Source organism: Ips typographus, linkage group LG2, assembly GCF_016097725.1.
Source record: "Ips typographus isolate SLU linkage group LG2, UJ_Ityp_2.0, whole genome shotgun sequence".
Lineage (NCBI taxonomy): Eukaryota > Metazoa > Arthropoda > Insecta > Coleoptera > Curculionidae > Ips > Ips typographus.
Window position 1 is genome coordinate 12,421,048 of NC_138423.1, and position 27,613 is coordinate 12,448,660.

The 27,613-nt window shown below is 33.9% G+C and overlaps 1 protein-coding gene and 3 long non-coding RNA genes across 12 annotated transcripts; 2 read left to right on the forward strand and 2 right to left on the reverse strand.

The window, feature by feature from the left end:
• The first annotated feature begins 86 nt into the window (after positions 1–86).
• LOC145724914 (uncharacterized) lies at positions 87–27,388 on the forward strand. 9 transcript variants are annotated; one of them, XM_081973395.1, is made up of 7 exons: positions 87–295; positions 7,474–7,588; positions 7,687–10,504; positions 11,997–12,203; positions 12,863–13,055; positions 13,119–13,247; positions 24,015–27,388. In XM_081973395.1, the coding sequence occupies exons 2-7, from the start codon at positions 7,504–7,506 to the stop codon at positions 24,513–24,515; spliced, it is 3,933 nt and encodes a 1,310-aa protein (XP_081829521.1). In that variant the 5' UTR covers positions 87–295; positions 7,474–7,503; the 3' UTR covers positions 24,516–27,388. The 9 variants fall into 9 exon arrangements, with proteins under 9 accessions (XP_081829521.1, XP_081829524.1, XP_081829527.1 ...); XM_081973398.1 differs by having other exon boundaries at positions 7,882–10,504; XM_081973401.1 differs by having other exon boundaries at positions 88–295; positions 8,416–10,504.
• Positions 13,697–14,733, reverse strand: LOC145724923 (uncharacterized). Its single transcript, XR_014177126.1, has 3 exons — positions 14,653–14,733; positions 14,007–14,337; positions 13,697–13,914 (listed from the first exon to the last, which is right to left on the reverse strand). It is a non-coding gene; the product is annotated as an uncharacterized LOC145724923 (long non-coding RNA).
• On the forward strand, positions 14,332–16,455 carry LOC145724924 (uncharacterized). The gene is made up of 2 exons (XR_014177127.1): positions 14,332–15,492; positions 15,549–16,455. It is a non-coding gene; the product is annotated as an uncharacterized LOC145724924 (long non-coding RNA).
• On the reverse strand, positions 17,466–19,187 carry LOC145724925 (uncharacterized). The gene is made up of 2 exons (XR_014177128.1): positions 18,749–19,187; positions 17,466–18,595 (listed from the first exon to the last, which is right to left on the reverse strand). It is a non-coding gene; the product is annotated as an uncharacterized LOC145724925 (long non-coding RNA).
• Positions 27,389–27,613: the final 225 nt, after the last annotated feature.

The window sequence follows — 27,613 nt, forward strand, 5'->3', positions numbered from 1 at the left end:
GAACGTACTTTTCAGCTGACCAATCACCAAACTGACATTTGACGCACGAATGTCAATTGTCAAATTACCAAGAAGACTAGATTTAAGTTTTTTTTAGGTTAGAAATTTATTATTGTCGTTTTGGGTGAATCCCTTATTTTGTTAATATTGTAATTAATTATCTGAATTCTCTTTTTTTTTAGTTTCGTATAGTAATAGTAACAATTATAGTCTGCCTGGGTAACGATATTCTTCGCAATTAACATATAAACAGTGTGATAGTTTGGCAAAAACCAGACATTTAATAAGGCTAGTGGTAAGAAAATTTGTTTATCATTTTTTGTAACATTAATATCTCCTTTGTTATCACCTTATACTCATAGTTATCGGCGAGTCGTCTTTAGTGCGATATCAGTAGAGAAGTAGAACTAATTTTTAAATTATTAAAATAGGTGTTTGTACCACTGTAGCTTTTTATCCATATCCATGATCCATAATAAACAATAACAGAACAGGACTTGTCATACAGTATGTGTAATGCCTACAGTGTATAAATAATACACACAAATTTTAGTTATTTTTGTCACACAAAAATATCCAGGTATGTTTGTGATATAATATATAATTTAAATACCTATATAGGTATAATTTTTCAAAATATGATAATAACAGTGTTCCTTACTTAATTTTTTACTTATATCATAATTGATAAGTGTGGCCTAAAAACTTTTCAATTTATTTTTTCTTATCGTTTCAGAAAAATATTTTCTTTCAGAAGTTTTGATACAGTCTTTAGCATGTTGGTTGTTAAAAGGTCAAAAAGTTAAAATTTGTTCAAATTTGTATTTAGTAGGCTCAGCGAGAGGTACCAGTAATTGACCATCTAACTAAAATTCTCACTTTACCATAGTATCTTGGTATTTAAAATCTGTAAACTTACATGAAAAACATTAACTACCTACTTACTAGATAAATTAATAGGTTAGTAAGGTGTTTTGGTGACTAGTTGTTTCAAACATTGTAAATTCTAATTTTTGCATTCACAAATATTATATCCATGCAAAATTGTACTTTTTTCCAGTAATTGACCATGATGTGTCCATCTTTGATTTACTAGTAAATGACCATTGACAAAGTGAAGAATAACCCAGTTTTTTAATAATATTTTATATCAATATCAATAAACTACAATTTCTGGTCTTTGATCAATATTTTTAAACTAAATAATAACAAATGTACTAGTTAACATGGATGAAAAAATCTGGAGGAAAAAGTAGTCACATTATTTTTTAAAGGTGCTTGGAGGCTATTTTCATTACACTTTGTAAAACTGAAGGAAGGGTGGGCACTAAATTATGAAAAATCTTGTTTTTTGGAGCTGTACTTAACAGCAGTCAAATACTGGTTGCTGGTTAAATACAGTGATCCTATGTATCATCATTTTAACTCAACCTCATATTTACCCTTTCATAACAAATTTTATTCTACATTTTTGATCTATAAGACAGTAGTTTTTTTAGTAATACCTGAAAGTGCAATTTCTTACTAGTAGCATGGACTATATGATAAGTACTTATTATTTAGTCTATGCTAGTAATCCTAAAATTAAAACCCCTATTTGATTTTAAAAGAGAAAATCAAGATTCAAAATATTCCATTTATTTGATAATATGGCTCAAAGCAATAGAGAAGCAGATTTTAAATTGAGACTATATTCTCAACTATATTATTAAAAGTCAAGGCAAACTCTGTAAGTAAAGTTACATCCATAGAAATAATAACAATTAAACTATTTATATTCGCGCTAACACACTGTTTTAAATTAAATTATTAAATGCATTCAGCTAAATTATACAGTGCGTTTTTTTTTAACGCGCAACATAGGATTTCACGTGTTAAATTTTTAAGCCCATGTTAGACCATGTTATTTTGGAACTACAAGTATAAAACTTGACGGGTGGCTATTTCGTACCCTGAAGCTTACGTAAATTTACCAATTCGGCCTAAAAAGTGTTAAAAAACTTGCAAAAAATCATCTTTTTTCGAAAAGGTTTTATCGTTTCATACTCCCTGTATGCATTGTTGTTCTTTGTTGTTTTTGATACTGGCAGAGCAGGTAGCAGGTAAAATTTGGCGTAGAAAGTAAAACAGGGTGATCATTAACTTTATATCAAGAAAGTTAAGAACAAAAGAAGTATTTTTATAGGTGAATTGTTCAAATTGACCTCCGTTTGAAGCCAAACAGTATATTCCAAACAATCATAAAATGCCCTTTTGACGTTTAAAAGATGTCGGGTCGTGATGCAGTCAAAATAAGTAACTTCACCTGCTACCTGCCCTGCCAGTATCAAAAACAACAAGGAACAACAATGCATACAGGGAGTATGAAAGGATAAAATCTTTTCGAAAAAAATGATTTTTTTCCAGTTTTAAATCACTTTTTAGACCAAATTGGTAGACTTACTTAAGCTTCAGGGTACTAAAGACACACCCGTCAAGTTTTATACTTGTAGTTCCAAAATAACATGGTCTAACATGGGCTTAAAAATTTAACACGTAAAATCCTATGTTGCGCGTTAAAAAAAACGCACTGTATTTATGTTTACTATTGATGCTTCATTTCCACTAAACTGAAAAATCACATTCAGCAAGTTATACAAACCTAATAGTTTTTCAAGTCAATATACTTTGTGAGATGTTATCTAACATGTCAGTCTCAAGTTTTAATTGGGAAAATGCTTCAGATAAGAAAAATTAAATATATAAGAAAAAACCTTGATACAAACTTTGTTATTTAGCATCAATAGCGAGATCAATACTAATCTTATGCAAAAAAAGGCAACTAGATTTTTTTTTACATTGAACACAATTGGCAGATTTTTTTTGTTTACAAAAAATTATGGGGTGATTGAACTAAATTTCAATAGAGAGAATTTTATAGTGAAATTTGTATGACCAATTGGTAGTAATCAAAATCAGTGTTCAGCTGCATTTTTTCTTGATAAATATGTTATTTTAAGGAAGCTTTTTGTGGCCTTTATTTAATGATTATTTTATTCTAAAATCTCAGGTCATATAGGACAATTTCTTAATTTCAAGTATTATTTTAATTACCTTGACATCTTTCTTGACACCCAGTATATTTTCAACTAAGGGCCGGTTTTACAATAACGAGATAAACAAAGAGTAAGTACCATTCTAAGGTTAGATTTGAAAAGCCATTTTGCAACGGCCATTTAGCTTAACCGGGGAGTAAAACGGTGTAATACCCTTGTGGAGTTTAAACGACGAAGCGGATCGTGAGCGGGCTATAGCCTGGAATAATTATTTATCTTCAACATCAATGTTATAAATATGTTAATTTATTATAAAAAAACCAGAGAAAACCATAATGTAGCACTTTATTACGAAATTAGCTAACCAAACGACTTTAGGCCATTGTAAAACGTTTTTGAATTAACCGGAGTTTTAACAGAGGTTTATATTTACTTGCCGGATAATTATTCCAGGGTTGAATTACTTGTAGAACCGGTTGAATTGATACTTGTAGAATCGGTCCGAAGGAGTAAATAATAATAATAATTAATAAATGCTTTATTTGCTCAAGTACACAGCGTCGCAATGTTTAGCATTTTCAAAGGTACATATACTTTACAAATTACACAATATACAGCATAACTATAATATTACCTTTATGGTGTAACTATTGCTAATATAAAATTCATCTAAGGAGTAAGGACACAGATCTAAAAGTAATTGTTTTATTTTTGTTTTAAATGTAGCATAGGGCAAAGTTTTTAGTTCATTGGGCAGTGAGTTGTACAGTTTGATGCTGTTATTGATGTAGCTCTTGTCAGTTAAGGTAAGTCTGTGTCTTTGTGTTAATAAGTTTTCACCGTGTCTTGTGGTATAATGATGTCTGCTACTTACTGTTGCAAATTCTGATATTGTGGATTTCGCATGTGCCAAACATTGGTATATGTATAGGCCTGGTAAGGTTAGGATTCGGAGATCTTGAAAGGAGGCTCTGCAGCTGTCCAAGGACTCTAGTTTGCCCATAATTCTTATGGTTTTTTTTTGTAACAGAAAGACCTTTTGCCAGTCTGTCGAATTTCCCCAGTATAATAGGCCATATAATAGTTTGGACTGGAAAAGACCCATGTATGCTGTGCGGGAGACTTCTATTGGAGTGGTGTGTGAGATTCTGCGGAGGAGAAATAGGGTGATGTCAGTAAAATAGGTGTTTAGTTTCCTAAGAGTGGCGGCAGCTACCACGTGGATCTGAGCAGTGTTACAATGATGGTCAAGAAGGGTTGTGTCATCTGCATATTGAACCGATGTCAGATTTGAGAGATGGGAAGGTAGTTCATTTACATACAAGATGAATAATAATAGACCCGTGCGGTACACCTGCGCTTACACGGAGAGCCTCCGACCTGCTGCCCGCGATATCGACCAGTGGTGGAAGCGGTCTGAAAGGTATGACTGAATAAGTTGTAGCGAGTTACCCCTAAAGCCATAGTATACAAGTTTGTTAAGAAGGATCCGGTGTGACACACAGTCAAACGCCTTCGAGAGGTCGCAGAAGATTGCCAACACAGATGCCCCCCCCCTCGAACCGCTCAACTATGTGGCCCACCAGAGCCCTCAACGCGTCCGTGGTGGATCTTCTTTTCCGAAAGCCAAACTGACGCGCCGAGAAGAGATTACTTCTCTCCAGGAAAGCGGTCAGGCGATTGTTTAGGCTGATTTCGATGGGCTCAGATAGAACCGGGCCTAAAGAAATAGGTCTGTGGTTACTTGGGTCGTTTTCACCACCTTTTTTGAAGATGGGGATTACTCTACTAGTTTTTAGTTTACTTGGGAAACTCCCAGAGATATAACATTTGTTTATGATAATGGAGAGGGGCAGTGCGAGACCTTCAGAGAGCTGTTTTAGAATTTTGTTACTGAGGCCAAATAAATCTTTAGCTGTGCTGTCGCTTAAGGTCTTCACGATTGTCATAACACCTGTAGGAGACTCAGGTGCTAAGAATAAGGTATGATGGTTGTGTATGATTTTTGAGGTGATGTGTGTGATATTAGCACCGGACCTCTAAAGATTGGTTGAGATAGTGTCCGATATATTGGCAAAAAACGTGTTGAGTTCATTTAGGGAGAGTGTCGTTTGTATGTTGGTGTTGTCTTTGATTTTGGAGTCATTGATTATGTACCAGATTACTTTTGGTTTATTGGTGTTGTTTTCAATATTGCTAGTAAAGAAATTAATTTTTGCTTGATTTATTTTGGAGTGTTTTTGTTTTATCACTTGTGTCAGGTTGACATTTGGAGTTTGTTTGTCAAAAGTGGTGAGTAAGTTTAGGGAGTCTCTGTGTGCTTTGAGTTCATTGTTGAACCATTTCTTATTGCTGTTGCTACAATGATATGTCTTTGATTTTAGAAGAAAGCTGCTCTCAAATATTCTAAGGAAAATGTCCAGGAATATATTGAAAGTAGAATCTAAATCAGGTTGCCAGACGGCCAGTCAGTGTTTTTTAGGGTGGTAACACATAGGCCTCATTCGTTTTCAAGCTCCATGGAGCGAGCAGCGCGTTTTTGACGTCACGATGACGTAATTTAGCAAAAGCATTATTTAACCAACTGCCAAATTACGTCATCGTGACGTCAAAAACGCGCTGCTCGCTCCATGGAGCTTGAAAATTAATGCGGCCCTACTGCTACATTTTCTGTGCAAAAGGGTCTGAAGACTTTAACGGATGTGTGGTTATTAGTAATGTCTTTTTTAAATCTGTAAGTGTTAGTGTAAATTGTACAACCTTTATTATGTTTCAAAGAGTGTTTGTCAATGATTAATTCAAAAATATATTTTAATATGCTGGATGTGAACAAACAGTGCCTAATTTTGAACTATAGTTTGTTAGTAGTATTACCTTGGTCAACTTTGATTTATGGAATGCTAACAATTAACTTCATTAAGATCAAGAAAATACGTTTTGGGTCCCAATAACAAACTTTTTAAATAAATTGAGGCATAAATTTACTGTACATATTCATTTTAGTAGCTTGTTATTGAGATTTCTGAGTAAACTTCAATTTTATTATTTAATGAAACACTTTAGGTAAATAGTAAATATGGCTTTTACACAAATAATTAAACCAAAAGAGGATAAACTAACAGTGGACGTAATAATGTAATATACAGGGTGATTCCAAAGTTGGTGCTTTCCTTTCACCTGCGAATAGGGCTTCAAAAAATAAAGTTTTTTTTCTTTTGACGCTTTTTCGAAATATGAATAATAACGAAGATACAAGGTGTCAAAGTTTTACTGAAAAAATAAAAATTTTATGATTTTGGCCAAACCACTTGAAGTAATTAAACAAAATTTCGTAGGTGTCAGTAGCTACGTGGAAAGCAAATTTTCCAAGAAACAACAATTTTCTTGCGTTTACCAGTGGCGCGGGTATAACTTTTTTAAAACATTTAAAAAAAAAAATATTACCCAACTGGCTTTTTTTCAACATAAAATTTATAATTGAATTCCTTGTTCAATTCTAAAAATAAAACCCCTTTTATTATTTTTTGCTACGACGCACCGTTTCCCAGTAAAAAAAATAAAAACCGTCTTAATGCGTGCCTAAAATTAAATGCTATTTAATTTAAAGTGTCAAATTATTAAAACTTAGTTCAAAGGCGGCTGAAATCTTTTGTTTTTGTTTATGTCTGTTGATAAGGAATAACCTGTAGTTAGTTAAAATTAAATTTAAGTTATTTTTTATTTTGTTTTTTTTCATTAAAACTTTGACACCCTGTATCTTCGTCATTGTTCATATTTCGAAAAAGCGTCAAAGGAAAAAAAACCTTATTTTTTGAAGCCCTATACGCAGGTGAAAGGAAAGCACCAACTTTGGAATTACCCTGTATAGGTAAATGTTTTGAATGGGATGTTCCCTTTGTTACTTGTCATATTCAAACTATTTATTTTGTTTGATTTTATTTGTGTTTGGTTATTTACATATGTTAATTTATCAAAATTTACTTGAGTCTCACTCTTACATTTTAAGTATTTTCTCTAATTTTTTTGCAGTTTGGTGCAAAATATTGTACTTACTTCAGGCTGAAAATATCATTCGGCTCTTGTAAGACCTCAAACAAACTGTGTTCAAACTGGCTGCAATTTTCTTCTTTATAGCCGCGACCAAGGATTTAGATCAGAGGAAAGCAAAGACCATTTATTTTCTCAAAGATGTTAGTCGTTTTTTCAGCCTTTCATGTACAATTTATTATTTTTTCTCTATATCCACAAAAGTTCAATTAATTAAAATTGTTAATTTTCATATCAATGACAGCTGACTTTTCTGTGACTTTACGGCCTATATTGTCCTGAGAGATGGGCCACAGAAATGGTCCAAAGCTTATTCCAAAACTTAGGCGTAAAAAAAAACCTTACAGAACCATTTTTATCTTACTAGGTAACGTTTTTCTAATCTTTGCAGATTTTAACCAGTAACAGCACTGTATCCAATATGAACACGCCACCATCTGATGATAATAAACCTGGTGCCCTTAATCCAGATGCTCCAACATTTGTTCCACAAGTTTTACCAAATGGTGAGCAAATTAGAATTGGAATTAATTTAAGCGTTAGTCATAAACGTTATTAAAAAGCTTACAATTAACAGTAACTACACCAAATAATTTCATTTTAGTGCCTTCTCATATTTACCCATTGATTCATACACAAAATACATCACATCAGCATGCCCCTCAACCCATGCCAAATACCCAATATGGAATTAATACTAACTATGATCATCCACCTACTGAGGAGATTAATATGACGAGTTTTGATAATGCCCCTCCAGTTCCTAACAATTCTTTTGACAATAATTTTCATCATTTAGGTTCACATCCTTACACAGGAAGTCAATTCTTAGGAACGCATCCTGTTCCAAATACAAACATCCATCCATGGCAAGTAAAATCAACCCAAGAACAAAGTCATTTGATAGAACCGCTTTCTTTTCCAAATAGAAATAATCATCCATGGCAAGTAGAAGGTACACAAGAAAAAAGTCATTTAACAATAATAAAAGAAAAAGGTTATTATTTACAATTTGATCCAAGGCAAGGCCATCCATGGCAAATAAAATCACCACAAAAAGAAAGTCATATGTTACAACCACATCCATCGCAAGTAAACTTAATGCCAGCAGGAAGTGAATTTTTAGCACCACATCCTTTTCCAATAAACAACCCTCCATGGAATGTAAACCTAACACAAGAAGGAAGTCGATCGTTTGAACCGCATCCTTTTCCAAGTATCCCTCCAACACATGAAACAGTTAGTCCTTACAACATTAATCCATGGGGAGAAATGTTGTCAAATTTCAATAACTTATTGCTTGCTGATACTAAAGCAGATTTTGATAAACTAGATAACCCAACCGAAGATCTGGAGAAGGCATACGCTTCTATGTTAACTACTAGCTATGTTAACGCTCAAGGACGTGTAGATAGTGATAATCGTGAAAGGACAGAGTGTAGTACTTTAGTAACTGGAAGTAAGACAGCAAGAAGGCTGGAATTTGACCAATTTGGGCAAAATGTTTTTATTGACACTGGTCACCCGCAGGCCCCACATCCATTTAGCAGATTTTTTGGCCATGGAGAACACTCAGACACAGGGCAAAAAAATATTTATGATGAAGAGGATGATCAACAAGAAAATAGCACCACTAACAGATCACCAATAGGAGATCAAATGCCACCTCATCCATTTGCACAAAATACGAATTATTACAGCAGAAATAACACTGATGATACCGAATATACAACTTCTGAAAGTGAACATTTTAATAGGCAGAGCAAAAGTCCATGTTCAGTATACCCAGTTGTACCTGACTCGCTCGATACAATACGGAGAAGAGAAATGCAGAATGCACCTCATCCTTTTGCTCTAATCCATTACCCCAAAGGCGGAAAACACTCTAGGGATCATTATTCTTCATATGAACACAAAGATGTAACCGAACAAAAATATGTTAAGGAGGAACATTTGTTGGATGAAGCAGCTGCATGGGGAGAGGCTCCAGACACAAATCAAAGAGATTTCAACAAAAGAATTTATTATGAAAAGGAGGATCAGCAAGAAAGTAGCACCACTGACAAATCACCAATAGTAGATAAAATGCCACCTCATCCAATTGCACAAAATAAGAATTATCACAGCACAAAACATGAAAGTACCGGAAGAATCCACACTGATGATACTGAAACTTCTGAAAGTGAACATCATAGCCGTCACTCCAAAGGCGGGAAACGCTCTAGGGATTATTATTCTAGTTACAGTAAACACAAAGATGCCACCCAACAAAAATATGTTAAGGAGGAACATTTGTTGGATGAAGCAGCAGCATGGGGAGGGGCTCTAGAAAATAGAAACAACGATCGAAGGAGCAATAGAGAAGGTAGACGACAGACCAGTGATCATGAGCGATTTTACTATCCAGGAAGTCGAAGCAGAATACCACCTCGTAGTAACAGAAATTATCGAAGTTATGAGACCAAACCACATGACGACGATTTTCGAAGTATGTATGAAAATCGAGGCCGCAACTTTGGGCTTAAACATTCAACAAGACATGAAAATCCAACACATAGTCTCTGGTCAGATGGTGAGCAAAGTAAAACTTTACTATTGCAGCAGAATGCGAGGGGTTATCAAAGGGGACAAGCAAAGTCAGCAAGTTTTCGTCAAAGGCCATTTGAGCATCAAAGACACCCTGAACAATCCGCAAGAGGTAGGGGAACAAGCAGAATTGACCATAAAAGCACACAGAAGATGTTTCGTCGAAAACCTCAGGACGATGATGTACCAGCAACGTCTTCTAGTGTTATAAATGAAGATCTGAAGCATGGTAGTAACTGGAATGAAGAAAGTGGAGAGTCTGGAAGTTATCAAGCGCCAAAACCGCATTCATCAAAAATTAATAAGAAATGTACGAAAAACTCTTCTAGTCCTTCTAAACAAAGCCATAAAGATACTTCTCCAGAACTTGAACTTAGTGTCATGGATAAGCTTATAAACGAAGAACTTTCAAAGAAAGCCACATTGATGTCTATGGAGCAGTCAGTCAGCAGCCCAAATGGAAACCTCAAGAAAGGAAAAAAAGACAAACAGAAGGATTTACCTGATAAAAATGAGGATGACCAAACAAGCGAAACGAAGGAAGACTCATCTGTAACTAAAATCAAATGTAAAGAGAAAGTGCAGCAGGAAGAAGTCGACACTGAACCAGAACTAAAGATACAGTTAAACAAGTCATCAGAAGAGGAGACCGTTTGGACTGGAGGGGTGAAATTGTGGCCGGAAGTCAAGTATCAAATGGCAGAGGGGCCTAAACTCATTGACCCAAGAATGGAGAGGGAGAAGCTGAATAGAAGTGATAATAACGTTGTTGCACAGATGGGAGATTCAATCAACTTTGGTATGATCAGAGGTCCAGAAGGAAGTTCTCCAGCAACGTAAGTATACAAGGGCGTTTTTTGTAGTTTGACTCTTTTCACTAATACTAGAATTTAGGATTTTTCTACATTCCCCAAATTTGATTTCAAATGACACTGAATTTTCCAAGACTTAGGTATGTAACAGTATCTTTTCAGTATTACGTTTTAGGTCTTAATATTCTCCCTTTTTATCAAAGTAATACCCTATGCATTTTCTATGGAAGTGACTTCTTTTTACAGTAACTTCTTCTTTATACAGTAACTTTCATATGAGAATAGGTAGGTAATTGTTGTTTTAATGTGCTTGTATCAAGTAGTTATTGCTTAATTTGTTTTCCCATGTGCTTTACTGATTAACGTGTTTTACAGTCTTGGGAAAAAAATAAAAGTCGAAACGTCGGCATTTTTCTCAATAACAGGAATAGTTTTTTCGTTTTTCCTTCGCTACTAACTACTACAATAACGATAAATGTCTAGTGATTTTCACCTTTCTTTTCTTTTTTTGTCCAGTAATGATTACGAGTTATATCGTGGTTTAAGGTCTTTGTATATAAAGTTGAAATACCTACGTTATAACCAATGGGCAGGCTGAAGTAATACAGTCGGGTTTCCTGTTTACGAAACTTAGACAGACAAACACACACAAACAAAAGAGTGGGTATAAACCTAGTACATTGGTAAAAAAAGTTATTATTTAAACATTTTTGGTCTACTCTAACCGTTTCCAAAATATTTGACGTTTTTTTTGACATACAAGGTGTGCAAACAACGGTTAAACTTGAAACTAACGCTCTGCCAGTTGTGACCATGTTTACCCGGTTCTAAGTGGGTGTAAACCTAACCTAATTTAATCAAATAATCAGAATTAAAAAAAAAATAATTAATTTATTTAAATTCTATATTGAAAATTGTAAAAGCAAAATTTTCGAATTTCTGTATCACGGTTATTTTTTGGGTTTTAGGGACCGTAAAAAACTCAAAATGATCGTTTTGAACTACTCCTTCACTTTCCTTGGGAACACAATTAAACACATAAAAAATAGGACTACTTGATTGAAAAAAGTAAATATTTCTGTTTGTCTAGTTAACTTTGATAAACATCCATTTTTTTTCTGAAAAATTGACTTTCCTCGTTATTCCCCATGGCTCTTCATTTGGTTTTTATAGTTACCTTTTGCAGCAATTAGTACATTTTAAATTATTATTGTAGTATGTAACAAAAGATATGTTCTATATGTTTGTTGAGACTCATTTCTTCATTGTTAGTTGGGTTTACTGTCTCACCACACAAAAAAGGTTTGTGGGAAAAATGGAATTTCGAACTATTTTGACCGAGTCATGTCTTGTGTGACAACTAGGTTCTTGTTATTTTCAACTTAGTTGAAAATAGTGCAAAATTCCATTTTTTCAACAAACCTTTTTTGTGTGGTAAGACAATAAACCCAACTAGCAACGAAGAAATGTAACAAGAGGCAAACAAATCTACGATATGTGACTAGATGTTTTTTAGGAAGGCTCATCCATGGTATCGTTCGAAAAGAGTGGAGCGAATGGAAAAAGAATTTGACGAGTGGGACAAGAACTGGCAGAAAATTAAAGAGTTTAAAGTGGTCGACGAGGTGGAAGCGGACTTGTTTGAACAGCCCGATGATTTTTCTTTGGCCCACTGTGTAGCTGAAGATCTCCGAATGGGCAGTGGCATTGCCGTTGCGTTCAAGTAAGTATTACCGAGTGACCCAAACTAAAAACCGGGAGTTTCAGTTAATCGGTTATTGTCATGTTAATTTGGCAAAATGTAGAGGTTTTTTATTTTATATATTATTTGGTAACCCAACCTTCTAATGGCTTTAATTTTTCTATCCACTTTGAGAAAACATAGAGTTAGAGTTTAACTCTCTCAGTTTTCTCTGTTTTTGAAGAATATAATATACTCAAACAAAAATTCATCGTGGAGATGCAATCATAACTTTGTGGTGTATTCTGTAAATTTTCAGGTAAATATTCCAGGAAACTTGTTATTCTGTTTATGGATAAGTCTCTGATCAGACAGAGCAAGACAAACCGGACTAAAAGTCACTTACTATTTTGTAAATCACAACCAAATCGACATTCTTTTTCCTCAGATGATAAAATATGATCAAAACTATAATATGTATAAACATTACAGAATTAAATTTGAGTACTATGATGTGATAGTGACATTAATTGTCAAATGATACTAACATACTCTAGTAAAACGCTTATGTTTTGTTTCTGATACTACCTCCTTAATGTCTGTTTTCCTGACACTTCCAAAGTCATTACAGTATAAAAACTTTATGACCACCTTTCAAACTCACTATTTTTGAAATAGTTCAATATGATGATCTATTTTAGACGAGAATTTAAAAACATCCCTGATCTATTGGATCAAAGAGTGAAACAAGGCGGAATAGCCACAATTTACGACGAGACAAACAATCGGTACATTTACTACTTGGTAACGAAACGGGAATCTTCTGGGAAGCCAACTTATTATACATTGTGGAAGTCGCTGTACAGAATGAGGGAGCACGTTAAATCGCATCAGGTCATTTAACACTTCACTCTTTTGTATAGTACCTTCATGTCAGTACTTTTGTATGGTTTGTAGGTTAGAAAAATTGCGACACCTCGACTAGGCTGTGGTTTGGACCGGCTGAACTGGGACAAAGTGAAATCAATGATGGAGTGTTTGTTCCAAGGTTTTGATCTGGAAATCAAAGTTTGCAATTTTCAACAAGTAAGTTGATCTTTTGTAAAGTAAAAGTGAGTCTTAGGAATTAGCCTTCTATTTCTATTAGTTGTGCTGTCGTCAGTACAGGTTGTCCAAATTTTGACACTTTTGTGGTGTATTTACCTTGTTCTTAAAGATATACAGGGTGATTCTCGCTGATGGTATATTAGAAGTATCTAAGGAACGACAAGTGTAGCCTAGGTTGCGTCCAAACTCTCAATCTAAAATATTTTGAACTTTGCAGTGTTGCCAGATCAGTCGGAAAGAACAGCCACTTTTGATTTTCAAATGGAACAGGCTGTTTCTAACCTAATTTTTGAATTCCTCGCAAAAAGTTTAGTAATTAATGTCGATACTTTCCTATACATATCTTGCACCGTTTTTTAGATATTTCGTATAAATGGTAAATTTGTCAGCAAAACGGTGGTCTAAACATTAATTAAGTTCTCAAATTTTGAAATGTTTGCTTATGTGACCTTTTGTTCTCAGTTAGACAATACCACATGGTTGAAAAGTTCAAAGACTGAAAATGAAAAAACCTACAAGTTGGTCAATATTTACCTTTAAGTCGGATAGATAGAAAAACTGCCAGAAGTTCGTTTTTTTAAATGCAACCACCAATGTATTATGGTTTGTAATAAAAGAACATTAAATTTAGAACAATCCTATGATACTCTTCCTATACCTAACTTCAACCGTTTCTGACTTATCAACAGTTTTTCCTTAAAGTGCCTATAAAGTCGTATTCCATACTAATCTGAATACGGACACCTGCTTGTGCTAAGTTTGAACCAGTGTTCAATTTGACAAATATCTGTCACAATATGTTCTAGTTATGGAAGCGACAACTAGTCATTATAACCAAGCAAGTGTCCGTATTCTGATTAGTACGGATTACGATTGAATGCGCCCTTTAAGGAAAAACTGTTAATAAGTCAGAAACGGTTGAAGTTAGGTATAGGAAATGTGTACATGGATTTGTTCTAAATTTAATGTTCTTTTATTACAAACCATAAAACTCCTATGAATCCATTTAAAAAAACGGACTTTTTGCAGTTTTTTTATCTGTCCGACTAAAAGGTAAATATTGACCACTCTGTAGGTTTTTTCATTTTCTGTCTCTGGGCTTTTCAACCATGTAGTATTGTCTAGCTGAGGACAAAAGGTCACATCAGCAAACCTTTCAGGACTTCAGAATTTAATTAAAGTTTTGCTAACAAATTCACCATTTTTATAAAATATCTAAGAAACGGTGCAGAGTAGGTATAGGGAAGTATTAACATTAATTAGGTACTAGCTTTCTTGCGAGGAATTCAAAAATGAGATTAAGAACAGGGTGTTCCATTTAAAAATCAAAAGTTGGTGTTCTTTTCCGACTAATCTGGTAATATTTTGGAAAGAGAGTTTGAACCCAACCTAGGCTACACTCCAAATTGCAGTGAAAAATATTGAGTTGTTCTCTAGATACTTCTAATATACAATCACCGTGAATTGTTAAGACAATCACTCTCGGGACTGGGTCGTTCCAAGGATTTCCTTTCTTGAACCGTTGGACGACACAATTCTAGTGATTTGTCTAATTGCAATATTATGTCATCGAAACTCTCTCGAGAGTGATTATCTTGATTTCAAGATACACAAAACTACAAAAAAATAGATCCCAGGGATGCCAAGTTATTTTATAAATGTAACAAAACTAACCTAACCACTTTACTAGAGTAACTCTTCTATTCAGACACTAACAGGGTAATTGTTTGGCGCTCAATGTTTACATACATCACTACTACTACTACTAAATGAATAGATCGGATACCAGAAAAGATTGCAGATATACCAGGTGTCCAAGAGCACCCTGGACATAGGAGATTAACATGGGAAAATGGTTTTGATTTTGTTGCGCCTGTACGGTTCATTTAATGGAAAAACGCTTTAGATAAAAGTTGTAGAGCACATTTTCGGCTATCTACTTGTAATTTTTTCAATACCGTAGATTTGACCATTAAGACGAAAAACGGATCTAAAATTCGGAAATTTTAAATCTCCCGCCAAGCGGTCGTTAAGGAAAGTTTATATCCGGTCGTGCTACCAACCTTTCAAAATCATAACAAATCGTTGTCAGTCATTCTGTAATCAAAACATCCAAAACAAGTTTATTTAGTACTAATTTTGAGTTACTACCCACATACTGCGAAGAAAATACAAATAAATCATGATAAAAACACTTTATCAGGAGCCACAGTCCAAAAATCTGGTAAGTTACGTTCATAACCTCATTCAATGTCTCTACTAAACTTATTTACTTTGTAGCAAAATTCTTTAAGAAAACACTGGTTTTGCTTGCAAATATTTAATGAGGACGACCGAATCACCTATCTCAAGCCTCTTCATAACACTACCAAACAATTTAAAGTGATAAAAACAATGGACTAGGAAGGCCTGCAGATGTTTGAAGATAAGTTGCTTTACTATACAGGGACCACAAAAGAGGGTAAATACTTCCCTCAAAAGTGGTGCAATTTAGTGACCTATGTGACTGATAGTTTTATTGTATCCTTCTGTTTTGTAGTGTTATCAACACACCATAGTGTTTAAGTGGTTTTACATTGTATGATGTTAATAAAAAGCACAGACAAACTAATATATACAGACGGTCAGAGCAAATGGAAGCCATATAATTTTGGTGAAGGCGCCAGACCAGTCAGACTAACAAATTGTTTTAAAATATTTTGATGACTCATGCGTAATCGGCTGCGATCGTCTGAACGAGCGAAATTTGTTTTCCGCAGTGTTGCCATATTTCTGGAGAGACGCGTTCGGCGCACGGCATTTATGATTATACAACTGCATCAAATCACCGGCGCGACGCGACGGGTCGGTACGGAATAGAAATAAGAAAAAAAGCCGAGCGCATTTTGTACGTATGCTTGCAAATAATTAAATTTAATCTAAAATAGTACGTGTTTTAGCCACAGAACTTAAAATTGATAAAAATGGTAAAATGTTAAAAATCGCCAGTTTGGAACGTTTTATATAGGCCTTTGCTCTATTTAATCTAGCTCTATAATTTCTGTTTTGCTTTGTTTGAAATCTAATTTTTTTATAGAATTTTTCTTTGCGGGGAGTCAACTTAGTATAATCAGGCAAACTTGATATGTCACTTATAAAATTAATATCTGTGTTCAAATTGGGCTCAATAAAATTTAATTTTCTCTTGGGCCTGTCCATGTTGCTCCAGGTTTTCGAGTAAGTTTTCTGAGGTGTAAGGACTTTCAACTCTTCGAAGTTGAGAGTACCGTAGTGTCTTGGCACAGCGTCATTTTTTAAATAAATTTTTTTTTTACCTCGGTAATTTTCATCGGAAAAATGGTTTTCGCAGATGAATTTTTGCCTTATAATGTCTGGTGGTAAATCGGCTAAAGTTGCGTTTCCTGTAAAATTATTAAAAATCGAAACTTTTTCTTATAGTAAATAATAATATTTCGTCTAAATTATTTTAATTATTGACTGATCATATGATTCATATGTTACTTTAAATCATAAAGCTCTGTGTTTACCTACAAATCAAAATAAAAAAGGATCGAAATGATTTTTGTTGTACACAGTGCATCCAGGTTTTATGAACAATACTTCAGGAATGCCCACAGAAGCACATTCTATAATGTATGTATTTTTTGATTACATTTTTAAGTTTCTCATTTTTTAATAATCATCTTAGGTTACTTTAAGCGTATTTGTCTTCACGCTTCATATGGAGAGAGTAAAGCGAATGTGACGTCAGAATGACGTAATTTTTTTCAGAATGACATAATGACGTCACCTTGGCACTGCTCGCTCCATGGAGCGCGAAAACGAATGCGGCCTTTACCTCAAAAAAAAGGAGCTTTGTAATTCAACCGATTTGTTTAATTCAATTCAAATGCCATTGCAGGTAGTCCTGATAAGTCTTGATTACAAAAAATGATACACTTTATATACAGGGTGGTCAGCCGCGAACATCGATCAAATACGGAAAAAGTAGAAATAATAGTATATTAAGTATCGAGAACGGTAAGTAAGCAGGATCGATGACAAAGTTTGGAGGCTGAGCAAAGCAAAGCCTCTAATTTGTCTGAGATCAGTAAAGCTGTTACTGTTCGTGATGCTTACACTATTTTTTGTACGACTTCATAGTCCTTCCCTCCTTCAAAACAGGTACTGTAATCACTCAAAATTAGACAAGTCGTACAAAAAAGAATAGTTTTAATATGTTTTTAATCCATGGTGTTCCATTTAAAATACGGAAGTTGGTAGCTACTTTTGCTATAACCGGAAGTACCACCAACTTGGAAATATTTTAGATCAACGACCCCCCATCGATTTTGGTTGGTAGCCAAATTTTCGATTTTTTTAAGTGTACTTTATCAACAATCGATGGAGTTCCCGGAGGACCATCCTGTTTGTATACAAAAAAAGCATTTTGTAATTGCAAAAAGCAGGGTAACCAAATTGCGGAAAAATGCTGTCAAAAATAATAGTTTAGGTAATTATTTCTTCTCAAATGGTTGTAACTCTCTAAAATCGAAAAAATGTGGTGCCTATTCGACATAACACCTTTTGTTTGAAAAAATGAAATGTTATAATCTACTAATAAATTTCTGTTTACTGATGTTGATTATAAACAAAACTTAATTTTTTTTATTTTATACTCGAGCTTATAATACTGTTACCTATCCAAAGAAACAAAGTTTATCAGTTACAAATAGTATTTATAATAATAATAATTATAATAGAACAACCTCAAATAATATTTCTCGAATATTTATAAAAAAGCAGCTCCTTGTTTATTTTATTAACAATTTATGTTACATGTCCAATTAGGACTTTCAAAATAATTTTGATAATATGAAAAAACCACGAAGAATTATGCAATAACGCATAATTTTTTTCAATAAATATTTAATGCAAAATCTATACGAACGCCACTGGTTAAAATTACCAAATTGTTTGCACATTAAAACATGTGCAAGTCTAGTCTATGATATGAATATAGTACTAATTAGTAGAATACTATCATGTTATTAAGCATCACCCTGTATTATAAAAGTGTACCTACCTACCTATTCGTAATAAACGAGATAGTCAATAATATTGATCGACAATAATATTAAAGAAGTCCTAACCCTGAACAAATTGAATACCTATTGCAAAGTGCGACAATGGGTTTTTAAATAGTCTTTTAACTTTTAAGTAAGGTAATAGGTTAATACAGAAAAGCATCATGCGGCACTACATTAAAGCAAGCTAAATAAGAACATTTTTAGTTAAAAATAGCCCATACCGCAGTAAATCACCCACTTTCGACAAAGTTCAGGGTTCTTATGAGGAAATCTAAATAATCGGACACCGTCACGACCACTTTTTCCACAGTTTAAGTACTTGCACACATTTCCCGACATATTTGTAAATATCAGATATCTATGTGAGCAGAAAAAAAATAATAAATAACACAAAAGTTAAACTTCCACTACCGATGTCTGCACGTACGGTTAACAAATAGCAACAGTTTTGATGAATTTGGCGGGAAAACATTATCCGTAAATACAGTGCCAATTATAAACTTAAATACGTTCTAAATAAAGTTTTATCTGTTCTAACTCCAATAACACGATTCCTAGTTACCCTCAATATCTTAATATTTCTTAATAAAACAATATAAGCAAATTGCAATGATCATTTAAAAAAATTTCTGATGGTACAAAGAATTCTAGCAATACCAGGCAACGTTGCGTAATTATGCCTTCAAACAAGAGCCAAACTGCAGAAAAATTTACTGGCTGCACTGCCATCTGTTATGAGACGCTCGAAATAGATACCGTCGATTCGCCGATGGAGACTGTTGAACAGCAAAGGGTCTCCATTTAGCGTTTCGTTTTTTAACCATTTGGCTGACCGTCTGTATATATTAGTTTGTCTGTGTAAAAAGGCATTTTTTATAACTGATTGTCAATGTTTTTTCCCATCTCTACAGGGTAAGGTAAGTACTGATATTTAATTAGCTCCATTAGTTAACTTGAATATCATTCACCTACAAGGATACTTGTAAAATGTCTACTAACCAAACATAGTTTATTTGCAAGTAATGTGTAACTCGAGTTCACATTTGATTAGTAAAGGTATGTCCTGTGACATGGTGTATTGAATTAGAAGCAAATTGTTTCTCTTTAGAGACTTTCAATCACTACTTTTCACCTACCTTTGCTAATTTGGAACTCCACTATTATCCAAACAAACATTAGGTTAGTAAGGCAAAGTTGTTTTTAGCAAAGCTTGTATGGTGACAGGTTCACCCACTCACACTCAATCTGTGGAACAATCACTGTTTATGTGGTAAGACCAGTTTTCTTTGCCACCTATTGTACCTAAACTTTTCACTTGAAGAAAATGTATACTGTACCTTGAACTGTGAATAAATAATTAATACAAACGTTCAGTGTACAAAGTTTTATTTGGAACAATTGAGTGTGTGGAAAAAAGAACACAATTATAATGTTAATACCTAAACCTAGAATAGAACAGCTCATGTAGATACCTCAATTGAAAAGTTGGTTTTTCGACAATACCTACCCATATACAAAAAGTTTTGTCACCTGACTGATAATTTGACTGTGTAAGTCCACATTCTCTTCTTAGAAGGGGTTTCTCAGAGGTTTTATAGCCAGTTTAACATTATTCACATTTCACAGGCACATCAAATTTTGAGATTTAAGTCAGACATCAACACTGAATCATTTTAAGTTTTAGTTGCAACACTGGTGAAGACCCTCGCTGATGATAGTCCATGAAGTTAAGCACATTGAAACTAAATCACACCACTTTTGAAGGAAGTATTTGGCCCCTTTGTTGTCCCTGTACAGTAGGAAACTTATCTTCAAAGATCTTCATTGTCCACTGTTTTCATCACTTTAAATCGTTTGGTAGTGTTATGAAGAGGCTTGAGATAGGTGATTCGGTCATCCTCATTAAATATTTGCAAGCAAAACCAGTGTTTTCTTTAAGAATTTTGCTACAAAGTAAATAAGTTTAGTAGAGACATTGAATGAGGTTATGAATGCAACTTACCAGATTTTTGGGCTGTGGCTACTGATAAAGTGTTTTTATCACGATTTATTTGTATTTTCTTCGCAGTATGTGGGTAGTAACTCAAAATTATTACTAAATAAACTTGTTTTGAATGTTTTTATTACAGAATGACTGACAACGATTTGTTATGATTTTGAAAGGTTGGTAGCACCACCGGATATAAACTTTCCTTAACGACCGCTTGGCGGGAGATTTAAAATTTACGAATTTTAGATCCGTTTTTCGTCTTAATGGTCAAATCTACGGTATTGAAAAAATTACAAGTAGATAGCCGAAAATGTGCTCTACAACTTTTATCTAAAGCGTTTTTCCATTAAATGAACCGTACAGGCGCAAAAAAATCAAAACCGTTTTCCCATGTTAATCTCCTATGTCCAGGGTGCTCTTGGACACCTGGTATGAACTACTGTCTATATTAGCCTAATTACTTACTGTCTCTGACACGTTTACGGAATTAGTCCAAGAAACAAAACGTCTACAGATCACGTGGTGTGTTGCACTATGACTCCTAATTCAGAAGGCGAACTCTCTAACGAATAGCAAGGAAAATTATTTGCTATCATAGAAAACCCTTTTCTATCGTAATATATGGTACTCTCTACGTTTCGATTGATGAAGATCGGCACTCAACGTAACTATTCGGGTTGGGTAAAATAGAAAGACCAAATGAGGTCTTGCTATGATTTTATCTCTCTTGCGGCTATGAAAGTTTGTATTTGTCAATCTTTGTTTTCCGTCGTCTTCTAAAATTCAAATGTTTTGTTTTTTAACCTTTATGCCCGTCAGTGTCAACATTGTGTCAATAAGGTTGTGTTGGGGACCAATTGATTGTGTTTGCACCCCCTTTCTTTGTTTTTGAGTGTTTAGTTAAAGTGTTGATGCATCTATTAGTTACTGTTTTTGAGGTGTAAGCTGTTCATGATGGAATGAATGGTTGTGTTATGGCTATATGGGTTCCATCAACACATCCTAAAGTCCCATCCTACTTTCTTCACAAAATGCAGAAAAATTGGTAGCATGTTTACAAGGAACTGAAAAATTTTAATGGTCTAACAAGAAAATAAGAAACTGAAGAGACAGAACTACAATAAATAAAACCAACAACAAAAATGGCAACAAAACGGATTATTTTAGAATGTAAACTTTGAAATATATGATTAATTACTGAAAAAGAAAATAAAAAACGTAGAATTATTCAAATTATTGTAATTGATACGTCATTAACCCTGAATACGACGAAACAAGTAAAAGCCCTAGATTTATTACTGGAAATTAGTCAATGTTTTTAGGACCGATAAGTTCCCGTTTTCTGTTGACGGTGTCAGCCGAATGTGATAGAAAATAGCTTATAGAGTACCAACAGTTAATAGAAAGACCTTTTCTTTCTTGTCTATTTCTATGCGTTTTCTATTTCCTACATCGTTACGGAGTTCGCCTCCAGGTTTTCTGGAATTCGCTGACAACATCATCGGAGTATCTATCGTTTTTGAACAGCAGCAATCAGCTCAGTATCTAGCTCTTCAAAGATGAAATCTGTTAGACAGCTTTGCAGCGTTCCCAACTAGTTTGCTTAAGCAGCAACAAATGCTTCCAATTGGTACCTGACTGGAACTGCCCAATGCAGATTACACCCTCTTTAGCTTTAGTTCTCAAACATCAAACGACGGGGCGAAAACTATCGTATTTCCGGCCAGCCCTTTACGCAAGGTGTATTAACTGTTTGAGGCTTTCTACAAGCTATTCTTCCATCAGTCCGCAGCTTTAGCTTTGCAAGAAAATTAAATATATGTCCAATAATTCTAAAAAATTCAAAATCACAAAATTGACACCTCTACCTGAATATCCCTGGTATCCCTTAAGCCCCTCATACACGTGCGAACAATTTGCGCAAATTCGGTGTTTGTGCAAACAGTTTGACCGTCTATGGGGCTGTTTGAATGGTTGCGCAAACTGTTTGAGTAAAATCGGTCAGGGTCGAAATAATTTGTACAAATACTCATTTGAGTACATGTTTGACGTGTATGGTATGGTCGTGCAAACTTGAGTTAGTCAACTCCTGCTCCTAGACACTGTCAGGCAATTTTGTTTTATTTTGTTGCTATTTATTTCTCCAATATGGAGAATCAGACAACAAATGATAAACAGCGGAAAGCACACTTTTTGATTTTAACTATTCATTTCTCAGCTATTCTGACCCTAAATAATGGCGGCACAGCAATCTGACATGTTCAACGAACCACAATCGAATCTATACCACAAATCGAAATTATGTTTGCGCAATAGGTTGCTACGTGTATGTGCTAGAGTAATTGTTCGCACGTGTATGGGAGGCTTTATAAATTTTAATTTGCGCAAAAAGAAAAAATAAATAAATCAATCTTAAAAAGAATAGATATTTTTAAGACAGAATCCCCTGTATAGAAAACGCCAACGAAATCTACTTTCACAACATATACCATCATTACGTCATAAATAAACAATGCCGCCAAACTTATCAATATTTGTGAGATAAAATCCATTTTTCTAGGACCCCTATAGAAAATGAAATGTTTCTCCCTAGGGAGGAAAAGTGCCACCATTAAAAGTCACTGTCTAAACACAGTTGCTCACTTTCGGTCGAATTTGAATTACTGTATACACTACAAAACTGTCAAAAAATATGACATCCTGTACAATTTGCCTTATAGAGTCGTTAGTATACCAGGTGTCCAAGAGCACCCTGGACATAGGAGATTAACATGGGAAAACGGTTTTGATTTTTTTTGCGCCTGTACGGTTGATTTGATTAAAAAATCTTAATAATGAAAGTTGTAGTACCTATCACGGACTAGTTTTCTGGATTTTTTTCAGATCTCTAACTTGAACCCTTTCGTCGTAAAACACGAACAAAAATGCGAAAATTTTAACTTTTTACCTGCACTGTATAAGCGGTTGTCGAGCAACCGTACCAGCAACAATGATCTGTTTATCCGTTGCCCGACAACCGCCTATACAGTGCAGGCCAAAAGTTTAAATTTTCTAATTTTTGTTCGTGTTTTACGACGAAAGGGTTCAAGTTAGAGATCTGAAAAAAATCCAGAAAACTAGTCCGTGATAGGTACTACAACTTTCATTATTACGATTTTTCAATCAAATCAACCGTACAGGCGCAAAAAAATCAAAACCGTTTTCCCATGTTAATCTCCTATGTCCAGGGTGCTCTTGGACACCTGGTATATCTTCAATTAATTGAAAAAAGGAATTGAGTTACATACGTTCAAATTTACAATAATTGCAGAATTATGGTAAAACCAAGAAACCCCTGCAAACCAAAACGTCAATTGACAGCGGAGCGAACAATAAAAATCGCACTCAAAATAACTAAAAACTTTATATTGTTTGTTATTTAACTGTTTTATTACTATAGTTGTGTCATATTTAAATTTTATGAAATGTTTATTTTGTACTATAATATGCATGTTTCATTTGTACCTTTTTATGTCTTTTTAACAAATTTTAGAATTTTATACATTTATGTCTAGTCTAGTGGGTGCTATCTATTTGTTATAGTCGGTAATTTTAAAATGTAGGTATTAAACTTTTGAGTCGGGGTTTATGAACGTAGAGTTGATATTTGTGTCGTCCCCTAACCTAACACCTGTATTTTTGTTCTAGAACTTAAAGATCGAAGATAATAAATCAAAATGTAGGTTCCTATACCAAGACTATCCAATTACCAAAATATCAAAAGGTGCGTTAATAATTTATTTGACAACTATACGGGGACGTCCCGATAATATCATGCAGCATATAGCGAAGAAAAGCGATTTTTTACCGACGTTTCATCGGTATAGACCGGAGAGCTTGGGCGAAATAGTGTATTATGACGACAAAGTTAACAATTTCGGCGTGGTCGGGTGTGCTGTTAGATACACCACTTCAGATGTGATAAGTTTTAAAAGTTTACACAAATGCCTTGAGGAGATTAATGAGTTAAACCACAGATTCGCTAAGAATTACTTCACTTGCGTGGCTTTCCAATGGGTGAATGAAATTGCGTACGATGATTTCCTTATTAATCAGAAAATTATCACGTTGCTCATTAATACACTGCGGAATGTTCAAGTTTACGTTTGTAAAGGCTGGTTGAATGACGATGAGCTTCCGAGAATTTGAACATATTTTGCAAATTAAGTAAATTATTCCGGAAACGTCAATTATGGTTAATATGTTACTGGTAAAGAACATTAGTTATAATAAACTTGGTAATATTTTAAAAACATAAAGTCATAAAAGTAACAGTAAAATTGTACATGTTTCGAGATTTTTCTTGGTATTAACTTCCCCTCCTTGTGAAAACATCAAACAAAAAACATGTTGGTCCTCCTGTTTATAAACTTCAAATACAAAATTCAACTGCCAGTATATTATTACAATTTAACCCAACTAATTTCAACCCAAAACATACAATTTCAGTAATATTTCCCAAGTATTACGAGGTTTTCTCGCGTTATCAGTAACAGTTTAAAAGACAAGGAGAACTGTGTAATTAAATTGATCTCCGTAATTTGTTATTGTGGCTTAGATCAACATAAACAACTGGTCTAATCAAATGTGTTATACAGTATGTCCACGATTCGATTCTCTATACAGGGATCTCGCTTCCCGTAAGAGCTACTGCAAAGGTTAAATGGGGAAAGTTTTAGAGAATTTATTAGGTAATCCAACACCGTTTTAAAAATATTTTATTTTTGCTTCGTTTTTTAATTATTTTCGAAAAACCAAGAACGACCATTTTCAAAAAAGTGTTGTATTATCGCTAATTTTTTAAATTTGGCTTGAACGTTGTTAGAGCTTTTAAGGACTATCTTTCTGTGTATTTCGTTTTCAGTTCCGACGTTTCGGTCTCTAGATACCATCATCAACTTCTTTTTTTCTTATGAACGCCATTTTGTTTTTTTATCTAGTTAAAAAGAGCACGTTTTTTTTTGCATTAAAATGATGTATTACATGTTACAAAAAGTAATTCTTAAAATTACGTTAATGCAAAATCTAAACGATTACAAAATAATGAAAATATAGTATGTATTTATGGTCTAAACTAGCTTTCAATCTAACCAAACGTAACTTAATCTTAGTCTGGTAAATTTTCAAAGTGTCTCCCGTTCGCTCGTCGACACTTTTCGGTATGTTTTAGCACGCTACTTATGACTCTGCCAAGTGAATTTCGGTTTATCATTGCAAAAGTATTTATTACCCTTTCTCGGAGAACATCAACATTTGTAGGAGGTTCAAACTCATAAATCTCATTCTTGGGCATGACCCCAAAGATAAAAATCTAAAGGGGATAGGACTGGGAATCTAGCTGGCCATGGGATTGAACCATTTAATGCAATGACATTGTTTCCAAAATTTTCTCGAAGAAAATCCATAACGGGCGTAAGACAGCCGTCCTGTTGAAACCATAATTTTCCAAAATCTTGGCACACTTTCTCGAAGAGCTGGTAAAATCTCAGCTCTCAATAAATCTAAATACCTCCTTCCATTAAGATTATAATCAAATGTAAACGGCCTTATTAAACGATTTTCTAAAATGAGAAACATTGCTCAGTTACTGTTTTTTAGCTTTTTTAACATAAAAGTACATTTTTTATGTGAGATGTAATACATCATTTTGATGCAAAAAACGTGCTCTTTTTAACTAGATAAAAAAAACAAAATGGCGTCCATAAGAAAAAAAGAAGTTGATGATAGTATCTAGAGACCGAAACGTCGGAACTGAAAACGAAATACACAGAAAGATAGCCTCAAAAGTTGCTCTAACAATGTTCAAGCCAAATTTAAAATTTTTTAAAATTAACGAAAATGGTCGTTTTTGGTTTTTCGAAAATATTTCAAAAACGAAGCAAAAATTAAATATTTTTAAAACGGTGTTGGATTATCTAAATTCTCTAAAATTTTCCCCATTTAACCTTTGCAGTAGCTCTTACGGGAAGCGAGATCCCTGTATAGATAATCGAATCTTGGACATACTGTATAGAAACTTTTACTTGTCAATTATAAAAATAAAACTTAAGTCCGTGTTTTTTTTTTGGGAAACTAAATGTTTTACTACCAATATTACCACCTAAACGAAGTAAAAGAATACTGAATATCTGATTTATTACTTGTTGGTTACATTTCATATTTGTGTATTGTGATAAATAAGTCTTACCAATGTTCTCAGAAGCGGTTTCAAAATACTGGGTGGTTGTACAAAATGACCACGACCATTTGGCTTGAGTAGATCGTTTTCAATATACAGGTCAAAATTCAGACAGAGAAAATTGAAAAGGAATCACCTGAAACAGAGTGTAATTTGCAAAACTGTCCACTTTTAGATTAGAATATGTTCAATCATCATATTTTCACTTCGAAAATATGTGATAGAATTTTGTAAGATCATCGCATAGACAAGGGGTCATAATTTAACATATTTTCTTCAGAAGTGTCTTCAGCAAGAAATAAGCGTAACTTAAATTTAATGATAAATTGAAAAGTAGTTTGGTTTATTTTACGATTTAAATTTAATAAAACTTGTTGGATAAATAACAAAAAAAAGTTGATTATGTCCCCCAGTTCGAGCGACAGAATATTAAAATTTGTTTCTGAGATATACAGACGAGATTAGACGGACTAGACATTTATAATAAAAAATGGAACATATTTTTAGTTTAATTAGTAAATTATTTGTCGTTCATCCTGTGATATTTTGTGATTGAAAATATTAAAATTGAAACCAAAAATACTTTAGCACAAAATTTTTATTATATTTTCTACACAAAGCTCTGAAAAAAATATAATAAAAATAAAATTGTTGTCAAGTTTAATTATTATAGTAAAAATTAAGATCTGTATAATATAATCACTAGGTGCCTGAATGTATTTATTAATTTGTATGTTTATTTATGTGTAATTACATTTGATTATTGTTTTAACATTATTAGATTACCTAAAAAACATTGTGAACGGTTAGGGGGATTCCATTAAATTGTCATTTTTTGGTATAATTTTGTTTGTGATATTCCATAACCCTTTATGCATTGTCGTTTTAATTGTTCATGCTCGGAATCTACAGGGTGATCAGCTGCATTTAACGCAAATGCTAAGACGATTATTTTTGATCACTGTACTAGAGGTGGGCAATATACGACTGCGCACCCGAATTCATTCCGACCATAGTCTATGTTCCAACCGATTCCAATCCATTGTCGGATCCAGTTGAAACTTTCACC